This window comes from Daldinia childiae, assembly GCF_008694065.1.
Source record: "Daldinia childiae strain JS-1345 chromosome Unknown Scaffold2, whole genome shotgun sequence".
NCBI lineage: Eukaryota > Fungi > Ascomycota > Sordariomycetes > Xylariales > Hypoxylaceae > Daldinia > Daldinia childiae.
This window is the reverse complement of record NW_022984643.1, coordinates 4,405,709-4,418,812: the sequence shown is the minus strand read 5'-3', so window position 1 is coordinate 4,418,812 and position 13,104 is coordinate 4,405,709. Positions and strand designations below refer to the sequence as shown.

General features: G+C 44.8%; 3 protein-coding genes across 3 annotated transcripts; all 3 read left to right on the top strand.

The window, feature by feature from the left end:
- Positions 1-5,282: 5,282 nt before the first annotated feature.
- GL218_02073 (ATP-dependent RNA helicase SUB2) lies at positions 5,283-7,298 on the top strand (the record flags this gene model as incomplete). Its single annotated transcript, XM_033578562.1, has 6 exons — positions 5,283-5,508; positions 6,066-6,305; positions 6,406-6,477; positions 6,529-6,889; positions 6,939-7,196; positions 7,250-7,298. The coding sequence occupies 6 exons, from the start codon at positions 5,283-5,285 to the stop codon at positions 7,296-7,298; spliced, it is 1,206 nt and encodes a 401-aa protein (XP_033438430.1).
- A 2,541-nt stretch (positions 7,299-9,839) lies between these two features.
- GL218_02072 (Zinc finger and BTB domain-containing protein 24) lies at positions 9,840-10,727 on the top strand (the record flags this gene model as incomplete). Its single annotated transcript, XM_033578561.1, has 1 exon — positions 9,840-10,727. One exon carries the CDS (start codon positions 9,840-9,842, stop codon positions 10,725-10,727), a length of 888 nt encoding a protein of 295 aa, XP_033438431.1.
- Positions 10,728-11,496: 769 nt separating this feature from the next.
- Positions 11,497-13,104, top strand: GL218_02071 (6-phosphogluconate dehydrogenase, decarboxylating; the record flags this gene model as incomplete). The annotated part of the gene is made up of 2 exons (XM_033578560.1): positions 11,497-12,061; positions 12,122-13,104. The coding sequence occupies 2 exons, from the start codon at positions 11,497-11,499 to the stop codon at positions 13,102-13,104; spliced, it is 1,548 nt and encodes a 515-aa protein (XP_033438432.1).

Below are 13,104 nucleotides of genomic sequence, written 5' to 3'. Positions count from 1 at the left end.
AGTAGCACCAATGGTCCAGTCGTAATTAGAATTTTTTTTTATGCTCCAACAAAGTTGTATTCCCATTTACTCCCATTCTCACACCAAGCGCCGAGATACTACATAGTACAGGTTCCGTAATTTTTTAGCCAGTCAAAGTAAAGTTGAGGATTGGTATAAAGTAACCCCATGAAGGAAACCTCTGTTTGAACCAATCAGGTTTTTCATAATGTCATAAGAGTTAAGGCGTAGTCTTTTGGCACTTCGGGAAAGAGTCCGTTGTTGCATTTTATGCAGGGACATGATCCAATATGTTGTCCAATTAGCGCAATGATATATTGTAGCAGGATTTAGGTGACTATAGCAAACCTACGATATCTTTTTTTTTGTGTTAACTATCTAACCTAGGTAGTTACTACTATTTAAAATGGCTTGGGGACCTACATGCTGACAACTAGTAGCTAGATTGAGTGAGATACGTCTTGGCACATCTTAAAGAGTATAGTGTGTCCATAGTTATTTTATCTTGGCACAACCCAATGTTCTGCCCTGCAAGCCCTGCATATGCCGAAGGCAGCGCCTTGTCATTTTTTATGTCAGCATAACGACCTAACTTCTCGAAGAATCTCGAAAGGTTTACTACTTGACTTCATGTAAAGCCACACTTGAAAACAAAGTGTGCGAGACAACTGAGCCAAATTCCGTCGAAGCTTTTCTGTTTCTATATATACAGCCCCTATCAGCATCTACTTTCGACAATACCAATCAACCATTACCATAATGTGAAATTTATAAAGAAGACAGATAACCAAACGTATCGCCAGGCAAATTAGTCCTACACTCACTATCGAGTATAACCAAGGTCTTTCCGTTGATAATAGTACAATAATCCACAGATACCGTTTGGCGTGATGCCGTCTCCACATCCGGCGCGGAGTATATCAAACGGATGATACCTACTGCCGCCCGGGGCACACATCGGAAGCTACTATGGTGGGAAAGGTAGTTAGCAAGTCCAATTCCTAAGTACTAAATAGGTATAGCACAGGGAGCCCCTGGCATTTAGATAACACCTCGTTGTATCTAGCATCGAGTAGATCATTGATCCTATCGGATGGGGTTTCGTGTGTGATGCATATATTGCTAGTGATTACACCTTTATCAAGTAGCGCTTCGGGACGGCCGCCCTCGTCGACGACGATAGACATACCCTGGCCCCTTCTATTGTGTAAGGACATGGTATATAGGTAAAGTTGTAGAGGATTAGCAACCATGATGTCCTTACTGGTCCGAGAGACTGGCATGAATGAAACATTGGCCCAGAGAACAGTTTTACAATCAGGCCTTGATTCTGTTTGGAAGCAGTATGGCTTAGTATACTCCAAAGACAAGAATTGTGTACCTCGCGTCTTTTCGATATTATTCACTTCCGTGCTTGCATGAACTGTGTATCGATACACAAAGAGTGGCGCGGAGAAAGTAACAGTTTGTGGGTTACACTCTAGGTACTCCAAGGTGCGGAGAGAGACGGGGCCTAGATAGATGCACGCGCGGTATGAGCGAGACTGTAAATCCGTCTCTATAGGTTAGGAGACCAAGCAAGGACCAGGTATACTATGACACCGTAACAATATATAAGTCCCCCTCGAGGCCGACAGAATATATCGATATGTCCTGTAACTTTCACTTCTTCTCCTTAAACAGTTGGCAAAGTCAAGCCACTTATTCTCATCCGAGATAGCATCATTGCGAACTATATCATTATCAACTATTAGAGCGTATACCTATTCTCGCCATCCTAATAACTATCTACTCAATACCGGACATACCTACAGTTCAATCTCAAAACATTCACCATGATTTTCCTATTCGACTCAGTTACCACTTATCCCGGAATCAACTATGTGGACTTTTCTGCCGTCGCTGCTCTTGGTATAATGGGAACCTTGTCATTAGCCACAATAATCAGCTTACTCAACTCGGCCCCCGGCGGGAACGCCCGTGAGAATGGCCCCACTGTGGGCTGATTTCCCCCCCTCGACATGAGGAGTCAGCGTCGCATTCTACATTAGTCGGATCCCGTTTTACACCGCTTTCCGTGGCATAGGGCGGCCGCCGTTCCTTGGTATTCCTACTAGTCGGGGATGATTAAGTGAGAATTGAGTCAAAGGCAGCACTTGGTTTATAGAAGACGGATTGCATATATATGCTGCATATCATGAATTTCATCAGAAGTACGAGTCTTTATACGGCCCGCCGCAGAGGCCGAAAGTGGGAGGTGGAATTAAGGAGGTGTACTTCGTAATGGCTCGCTATATACTATCTATATACGGAATACAACATCTTTACGGCCACGTTCATTATCTACAAGACAGTGCTTTGTAATTCGAAAATGAGTATACGCCTGTCGTGCTATACCAATGCGCTATTTTAGTAAAATATAGGATTCCGTCCCTGCATAGAAACTAATAAAGCCCTATACACCTGATAACTCCATCCCGCGAGAGCTCTAACTAAATTTAGGTAGCGTGTATTAACTAGTTGAAGATACTTTCACTTTCCTCCCCTTTTGAACTCATCACACCTCCCACGGCACAGTTTCTACAGTAGCATTTATCCGTTGCAAAGTCCTGACATTTAAACTACAGTGACTACTAGCATACTCGTGAGTCGTATCTTCGTATCGCCGTAGATTTTGAGGCGTTCGTGGCGAGTGCAAATCTTGTGTTAGGTCTTGACTTGCTCGAGACACTTAGGGGCGTTCCTAAGGATTTATTAAATGGCATTTCAGGTCCTAGACTGTTCTGCGGAGAAGTGATATGACAACAGATTTTCCGAATTGCGTTAGATTGGTTATTTAATGATAAGACGATCGGAAAACAGAACGGCTACCAGAGATTCTACGTCTGACCCTCCACCTGCTCGAGACATAAACTTGTCCGTACATCGAGCTCACTAGTTCCCCCTTTCCGATAGATAAGACTCCGTTAATGACGTAGACTGGAACGGCAAGGACCTTCCCTGGGAATCGGATGCGAGCACCCAACATTTCTTCTAATATTTTCCATAATTTCTTTTCGTGGTGGAGAAGTTCATTGTGTTCTATTATTTTGTAACCTAATAGCACGACATATTCGGTATCGAAGGACTACCGACTTCGGACATATTTCCGCGGAGCCTTGCTAGGTTATCTGATAGTGTACCTTTAGACGGGTAACTGCTATACAGAAACTACCTCCGAATCAGTCAGCCCAAAACCCAACATCCACATTGTCGGGTTAGTTCTAAATTGGCGTTCTATGGTTGTGCTCGAAATGACGAGTGGCTTGATGCCGGCGGGATCTGAAAGTGAATGCCGTTACACAAATTAGTAGCGACTTGGGCCAATTAGTAGTCGGTAGTGACATCTATGAGCACATAAGCCACGTATTCATCGGTCACATACCTGGAAACGGTTTAATCTTCCGGATCTATTAAGCCATCAGCCAGGACGCTTACGAGTCGAGTATCCCGGTCTCCGAGTGCCATAGCATTCACAGTAATAATGTATGAGCTAGTGATTTGTCTCTAAAGATGTGAAATGAGGAGTATATGTATTATATGGAGCTCCTTTTGGTAAGAGTCAATATGAAAAGGTACTGAGGTAGAGAATTAATAGTATTCGTATCCTAATAGTTGGTACGTATAATATTAGTGGGTTATCGATATTACATCTTTTCTTTTTCCGCCCGAGGCTACGGAAGCGATGGATGTATATCCCATCCATAGTTCTCTTTTACATATTTGGTCTCTCTCCGTAGCACATCTAGAGACCTCGGACCTCTTCCATGACATACATATAGCAAACTATCCTCGTCTATCTAATCGATCACAGCTTGGATAGAGTAGTGTCCAGTCGGCGGATGTTAAATGCCTGGTATTGGAGTGTGGAATGGCTTTGCTCTTGTAGGATTCCGATATAAAAAGAATTGCGGACCATGGTGCTAACAACCGTCCCTGTATCTATTGTTAAAATAATCGGTTCTTCGATTTTATATCTAGATAACACGGTTAGAAGTTATATTTGAAGATATCAGGAAAAAAAAAACTTACTTTCTCTAGAATCGTCTTCCTATTATTTGAATCAGGCGGAAGGGCTCACCTATTCCAATAGGAGTTATATTGATAGGCAGTTATAGGCCCATTCTACAGAGATAAAGCACGGGATTGTGCTACTGCTCAAGTTCCTTCTATTAGATTACTGGCTTCTAAACTCCGATCTGTTTCTTTTTTCGAGTCTGCTTCACGAATTGGTCGCCGTTTTTGTCGAGGTGCTTGGACAGGGAAACGTTTAACTCCTCCACAAGCATGGCACTTGACGACGAGAACATCAGCCCATGGCTTTTTTCCGCCGCCTTTGCTTTTGTTCTCAATTGATGACTACTGGTCTCTCTTCGATAAGCAACTATCGCAGAATTTGCAGATAGTATGTTTCATGGCTGGAGAAAGACGTATTGACTCTTTAACGAGGCAGACCGGAGGTCGGTTATAAAGCGACGTGAAAGTCCATGCTTAGACTGACTTGTGTAAAGTACTTTCTTGTCTGTTGCTGCTGCGTCGTTTGTGATGTCTTTAGGTTGGCTAGCTAGATATGTTGCTGCTTGATATAAATATGAAATTCGCGAATAGACTGGCCGATTTGGCACACTTCCAGGTGCCTTGGATTTCCCCATGTCTTAGTTACCCTTGTTAGAAAAAAACCCCCCCCTTTGTTGTATGATTCAAAAAACTAAAACAACTGTTGTTGGAATGTGCTTGATGCAAGATGGGTACGTACCCCGTAGCTTCCAATTACCTAAACGTAGGATGATGATGACCTACGGTGGCAGATTGGGGAAAGCGGAAATGGTAAAAATCCGGGGCAGCCCTACCGGTGTTTAGCCGCAAAACACCAGTCAGCCAATAGTTAAGTGCACAGCCCCGTCGTTTCCCCGCTAATACAAATTTAGCTTAGCTTCTGCAGTTGAGGTCGCGCATTCCATCAGCTCATGCATGTCGATTTCTATTTTTCTGGACCTTCTTTCTAAGCCTTTCCTGACAACAACTTTCTTTCTCCATTCAACCTTTCAACATCGAGAGCCTCGCTGCACCGCCTTCTCGCATCTGCCATCAAAGACATCCATTGCGTCTCGAGTTTTCACCTTTTTCATCAACTCTTTGGGCATTTTTCTTCATTCTGAATTTTCATTTGACTTACGTCCCTTTTTAATCTACCAACCCTTGCGACACGTATCCCATCGCGATAATCTTACCATTTCATCACCATGTCGGCTGAAGAGGATCTAATCGACTACTCCGACGAGGAGCTGGCAACAAACGAGGCCACCACCGCCACTAACGGCAAGAAGGCCGACGCTGCTGCTTCAGGCAATAGTGTTGACAAGAAGGGATCCTATGTCGGCATCCATGCTACCGGTTTCCGTGATTTCCTGCTGAAGCCTGAGCTTCTTCGCGCCATCGCCGATTGCGGTTTCGAACATCCATCGGAGGGTTAGTCTACATCTTACACGTTCAAGCTTTTCAAAAGTTATCCCTCCTTCAAGCGTCCGTCCATCTCGCAAGTACATCGCAAGCAAATGAAGAAAACAAAGGCGGTCGGAGAAGCGGAAGATCAGCACGCGTAAAATCACGCATAGCTATGTTTTTCGATATCTGTGGAGCGAGGATCTATAGGAATTATCCTATCATCAGAGTGCCTAAAGAGCTTAAGAGACTCGTGCTTATCGCGTTAGTCTCGGTAGCTGGCGATGGGTTCACGCAACGTATCTGGCCTGGGAAATGTGTTGGAGCGATGAACCCTAGCTATCTGATCTCGACGACAGTTGAGTAAATTTGGCCTCGAGCCGATGTATACGTCTTAGAAAGCTGGTGCTGTAATACGCGTACCCTTTTTATCTACGTATAGATGGAATAGTCGAAAAGGCCATTGGTGGTGGATCTAGATAATGAAGACCGATGCTGCGATGATGGACGGATCTTGTCGAATTTCTACCTCCGCGTCCCTAAAATCTTGGAAGTCCTATCTAACATTCGATCGATTACTATAGTCCAGCAAACCTGCATTCCCCAGGCTCTCCTCGGAGGTGATATTATCTGCCAGGCAAAGTCGGGTCTCGGTAAGACGGCCGTGTTCGTCCTCACTACCCTCCAACAGGTCGAACCTGTTGCTGGCGAGTGTTCCGTCTTGGTCATGTGCCACACCCGCGAGCTGGCTTTCCAGATTCGAAACGAGTACAACCGTTTCAGCAAGTATATGCCGGACATTAAGACCGGTGTCTTCTACGGCGGTACGCCTATTCAGAAGGATGCCGAAATCCTCAAAGAATAAGGAAACCCACCCCCATATTATTGTTGGTACCCCGGGTCGTCTCAACGCCCTTGTTCGAGACAAGTACCTACGCCTGACCAGCGTTCGAATCTTCGTCCTTGATGAATGTGACAAGATGCTTGACGCCATTGGTAAGGATCCAACCGTTTTGTTATCGGCGTATTTATAACTAACTACATAAGATATGCGACGAGATGTTCAGGATATTTTCCGAGCAACTCCGCAGCAGAAGCAGGTCATGATGTTTTCCGCCACGCTTTCCGATGAAGTGAAGCCGATCTGCAAGAAGTTTATGCAGAACCCTACCGAACACTACGTAGACGAGGACACCAAATTGACTCTTCACGGCTTGCAGCAATATTACATCAAGCTTGAGGAACGAGAGAAGAATCGTAAACTTAACGAGCTTCTTGACGAGTTGCAATTCAACCAGGTCATCATCTTCGTCAAGAGCACGATCCGTGCCACCGAACTCGACAAGTTGCTTCGCGAATGTAACTTCCCGTCTATCTCAGTACACTCGGGAGTCAGCCAGGAAGAGCGGTATGTATAGAATTGTCCTCGTCGATTACACGATCTAACGAGTATATAGTATCAAACGCTACAAGGAGTTCAAGGAATTCAACAAGCGCATCTGTGTCGCTACTGATGTGTTCGGTCGAGGTATTGATATCGAACGTATCAACCTGGCCATCAACTATGATTTGCCTGCCGATGCTGATTCTTACCTCCACCGTGTTGGTCGTGCCGGCCGATTTGGTACCAAGGGTCTCGCAATCTCATTCGTAAGCACTGATGCAGACCAAGAAGTGCTGAAGGCAATTGAGAAGCGATTCGAGGTCGCCCTTCCGTAAGTTTATCCAGTTTTGACAATCCCAATTATTGAACTAATTTATTATATAGTGAATTTCCCAAGGACGGTATTGATGCTAGCACCTACATGGCATCTTAGATACACTTGTGTTCTCGATCGATTTTCTTTATTTCCGCCTACGGCTTGATTTTGGGTCGATCTGGTGAAATTGACGCGTGTACGCCCGTTAGTCTCAGAAAAGGGGATATTTCCGAAAAGTAAAGGATTCATTAGGCACTAAGGCTTTCTGTACATTATACTTTTTCAGTTTGCAATGGGCGACCAGCACACGCTCGGAGAAGACTAAGGGTCAGTAGTTAGGTGCTTTGAGCATATCGTAGCTCATGTTGGGCTCCTAATTAGCAATTTCATACACGGCCATAGTCCGTAGTCTCAGGTTTCGCAATGAATAGACTGGTATGATGAGACATCTCTATTCTTTTTTTTCTCGGGTGTAATGTAAATGTAATCGCCCACTAGGGGGGTTAATTGGAATGATTTTCACCGTAGGGAAATTTTGGCCCCCTAACTATAATTCCGCAGGATTCGTATGAGACAGATCCCAATATATCTATACTACACGTACAACACGACCTCCCAATGGCTAACCGTGCCAAGCCCCCTTCGAAAGTACTTACCCTTTATATAAATTGAGTCTATTGGATCGTGTCACGCGTATGCGACGTCCCCTTAAACCACTCAAGGCGATAGATAAATTTAATAGGTATCTAACCCCCAGGGTCGAGATGGGTTATACCTTCGGTTGTCTTTCTTACCCATTCTTCCCTTGTTTGCGCTGTTCTCCATAATAGTAACCATCATGGAGGCATCGGATAGTACTACACAATTTACGCCTGCATCATCTTGCACCGTAGACATCTACCTTGTATTTGCTGATTACGATTCGTGCCCCGACGACACCGATTCTTCTCTCACCTCCTGTCGATATTACCATCTTGGCCCACCAACAAGTCGATTAGATTGTTTCCCCACAGGCTGGCAGTCCGGCTCAGGTGCCTTTATGTCCACTAGTAAATGCCCATTTGGATACACAGAGGCATGTACGTCTACCAATGCGCCGGAGACGACTGCGACGTGCTGTCCCAAGTATGCCTCTCTAATACTAGCTGCTAAAATTCAGAGAAATATATTGAAACTAACAAAATCCAATGAGCACAGCAGCTACCACTGCCAGGGTATAGGAAGGGACTTTACATACATGAAGACCGAGTTGTGCTACAGGCCCTTCAGCGCCGGAGAACCGCTTATATACAAAACCAGCACGCCTGGGCAAGATATCCAAACGACGACGACAACTGAAAATGGTGGGGGAGTGAATGCGTATGGTATTGAGATTAGATGGCGAATGTCTAGCTCTGCATCATCTACAATCTTGACGACTTTCAGTACATCCCCGAATACGATCTCTACTTCGGCGTTGGACCCAACAGTAACCCCCATATCTCAACCCCTTTCAGCTGGAGCTGGGGCTGGAATTGGAATTGGTGCTACAGCTGCTGCCGCCCTAGTACTTGTCGGGGTATTTCTCTTATGGAGACGTCAGAGAAAAGACCACGGGGAAAAGGCGACGGTGCACGATACTCCGCCACTGGACGTAAACTTACAGCCAATAGACAGGATTTCGAGGTACACAGGTAGCGACAGAAGCGCATCCGCTAGACTAGCACAGTTACCAGCTTATTATAATACGGAATGGAACGAAACGCAACATGTGTCGCCACCGGTAGAATTAGGGCCAAGCCAGGAACGGGGAAGTATGTCATGATGTATCGTACAGTCGGTTGAACCACAAGCCTACAAAATTTCAACATTAAGCCGGAATATTAGTCTACATTTCAGATATGCTATTTATGTAAAATTTTGATTCTGTTTTGGGTTGTTCAGGGGTTTAACCAATGGAAGTCTTTACTATACACTATGTTGTTATACTTTAAGGAGTTAAAGGACATGGAGCAGCTTCCAATCATGTTATAGTCGTCGTTCTTTCGTAACAATATTAGTCTTCGAAATGGAATCTTCTAAATTACCATCTAGCTCTTGTTTACTTTATAAGACATGTATAGGTATATATGAAACTATGTTTCGCTATGACTCCTGAGTGTATTGGTAGTAAATATAACCTATAGAGTAAATTGTCAAGAAATACACTACAGCTCTATTATACTCAAGATACCACCCCTAAGTTTATATCAAATTATTCCAAAATGACTAAAATTAGGGTTATATACAATTATTTCAGTTGGTACCTATTCACACAAATGATATAGTTCTGTCACGAGGTGGAAACAAACAGCATGGAAAACAAACTTCGTTGTTCCGCAAGGAACTCTAACTAACTACCTACCTTAGGTACCTATGAGGTTCTAGGTCTATACATACTAAACCTGTTCTTTCTTCTAGAAGTTTCATCTAGAATTCTGATAGATACCTCAAATAATTCTAGGGAATTTATGTGTCACTAGTTCATTGGATGGCAGCGTTACACAAAAGAGCTGTCCTATGCCGACATTCCATTCGTCATATGTGTAACTAAAATGTCAGCTCCTCGCTTCTAATAATCATATTTTTGAATACTTCTAAAAAGTCTAATCGATAGGTAGTTATGAGAAGTTTGATACTATGAGCTCCCGTTGTGTTATTTGCGATCGATCTTTCGATAGCGACGAAAGCCTGCAGCAGCACAGACAAGCAGCACCCGCGCACACCTTCGACTGTAGATCTTGCGACCGTCACTACGGCAGCAAGCAGGCGTTACAGCAACACCTACGTGACTCTCCGGTTCATGCTCCGTCCTTCAAGTGTAAGGCCTGCGATCGATCCTTCAGTAATGAGCAGGCATTACAGCAGCATCTACGCGACTCTCCAGTCCATACCACGTCCTTTGACTGTGATGACTGCAATCGATCTTTCGATAGCGAAGAGGCGTTGCAGCAGCACCTGCGGGATTCACCAGCGCATGCCCTGACCTTCGCCTGTGAGACTTGCAGTCGATCCTTTGGCGATGAGCCGGCATTACAGCAACACCTACGCAACTCCCCGATTCATGCCCCGTCCTTCGACTGTGAGACTTGCAATCGATCCTTCGGCAGCAAAGAGGCTCTAGATCAGCACCTACGGGACTCTAGTATTCACCAGAAAGATACCGAAACCCCTTTAGATGTCTTTTTCCGCTCCTTCCCAGAGTTCGATTATGACCCTTCTCTCCCACCAGCTACTTCGTATGCCAACCTACAGAGACAAGAAGGATGGAGCCGTGGCAACCCTGCGTCAGACGATGCGTGGAACAGATATCAAGACGCGCTGCAAAGCGAACTGCACTTGTGGTACGGTGCAGAGGACGATTTGAATGCGTGGCATGCGCTTTGTCGCCCAATCGGTATCGAGCCGCTTCCGAAAACATGCGAGCAATGTGAGGAGGTGGGAGACCTTGCAACGAAAATCGGTGGATTCATGCTGACGCGGGTAAATAGGCTGCACGAAGGACACACGTTAATATCATTGATTTGATTGAATGGGGACGAAGTGGGAGTAAGGGAAAGGTTCAGACCTTCCGAAATTTAACAGAGCTGCAAATTTATACCAAGGATACACGCAAGATATTTCGCAACACGTTAGATCAAGAAGGTGAAGGTGGTAATGTTGTATTGAGACACCTGCTTCGAAGGATCTTCTGAGAGAGCTTATGAAAAGCTCGAGTGGGGAGTATATACTGGAGATGTGAGGCGATAGGGTCGATGCTGACTTGAATGCAACTTGGATTGTTTGCAATTCTCGTGCTTAGACCAAGTTATAAAGTATCTCAACAGAAATGTCAAGTTGAAAATTGTTAGATATTAGTATAAGTTATCGAAGTGTTCACGTAAAAGGTAAATTCTACCTAACCTAGTAATCAAATAGGTACTTAGGCCGAAGCAAACCTCATAGAGCTAAACATCAAGATATAGCATCTGACATAAGTATGTTGTAATTGACCCAGTGTAATGGTGATGTAAGAGAGCGAATTACTTGAACATCAGAACCCACGTACTATCGAAAATAACTTGACAGCAAGTTTATGAATTATTTCTGCACCTTCTAGACTCTTGATTCATATTTAACGTCTAGAGGTAAAGTCAAAACAATATATTATCATTTAAATCCTAATTAACTAGGTACCTAAGGTAGTTAATCATTTAACTAGTTGACTAGTTTGAAACTTGTTAAACACTTACCATTTGTATACAACTATTTTCTATTAAATACTACTTAACTAGTACATATCCCTAAACTCTATACAATGGCCTCAACCCCTGATATTAGTAAAATTACGCGGATAGGCATCGTCGGGGCCGGTAATATGGGTACAATGATGTCTTTCGGCTTTTCCGAGCACGGCCTCGACGTTTCCGTATGGGACGTCTCAGAAAAGAATGTTGATCAAGCTCGTGAGATGGCAGGACAGACGAAGACACTGAAGGGCAAGATCGATCATTTCAAAGATATCCACGAATTCACCAAGAGCTTAGATTCACAACCGCGGAAGATCTTCATCTTCTCTATTACGCATGGCTGGCCCGCTGATTCAGTCTTGGACAAGATCAGAGATGATCTAAAAGCTGGCGATATTATACTCGACGGCGGTAATGAGAACTATCGTAATACTGAACGACGTCAGAAGGAATTGGAGTCAAATGGAGTCAAATGGATTGGTATGGGGGTTAGCGGCGGTTACCAGTCCGCCAGGCGCGGACCAAGTATGTCGCCAGGAGGTGACCGCGAAGCCATCGAGTTCGTCCTTCCACTCTTAGAGAAGTTCTCCGCCAAGTCTCCGGTTGATGGCAAGCCGTGCGTTCAATATATGGGTAAGTAACACTTTGTCTGTCTATCAGGACACTTTTCAATGCTAAATTCATCATGCATAGGTCCTCGTGGAGCCGGTCACTATGTGAAAATGGTTCATAATGGCATCGAGAATGGCATGCTTTCTACAGTCTGCGAAGCGTGGAATATTCTCCACAAGTCCCTCGGACTCCCGTATGATGAGATAGGAAAGATTTTCGAAAAGTGGAATTCCAAAGGCGAGCTAAGGAACACCTACTTGATTCAGATCGGATCGGAGATCTGTCAGAAGAAAAAGACTCCTAGTGGTGACCAGAAAGGGGAAGGAAAAGGAGAGAGCGGATATGTCTTGGATGATGTTCTTGATAAAGTCGTGCAGGATGACGATAGCTCGGAGGGTACCTTGTTCTGGACAGTCATGGATGCAGCTAGTCGACACGTCGCCGCACCTACGATTGCAACTGGCCATTTCTTCCGCGTAGCCAGTGGAAACCGGGCGCAGAGGTTGAAAGCTGTTGAAAACTTAGATATCCCGAAACCGCAGCGTGTGGACATAAAAGACAAGGACGAAATCGTCGAGAATTTGCGTAGATCAGTCTATGCGTCCTTTCTCTGCTCGTTCTGTCAGGGTCTCGAGCTTATTGCACGGGCGTCCAAGGACGAAGGTTGGGATGTCAACTTAGGCAAGTGCATACAGATCTGGAGAGCTGGTTGTATCATTCAAGAAGACTATATTGCCGATATGCTCGAACCGATCCTACTTAACGCAAAACAGCCCATCATGAACATGAAGCTCATCGATGAGGTGGCTACCGACTTACGAAAGAACTTCGACGCGCTAAAGCAAACTACGTTAAAGGCTATCGAATGGGACAACTACGTCCCTGCTATCAGTGCTAGTCTGGAGTACGTAAAGTATGTGGGCGGAGGGATGCTGGCAACCCAGTTCATGGAGGCGGAGATGGATTTCTTTGGTGCACATGCTTATGACAGGCCGAACGTGAGAGGAGAGGACCCTGGAAAGCCTTCAAAAGGGGCTCACCACTACGAATGGCGTCCTGCTTGA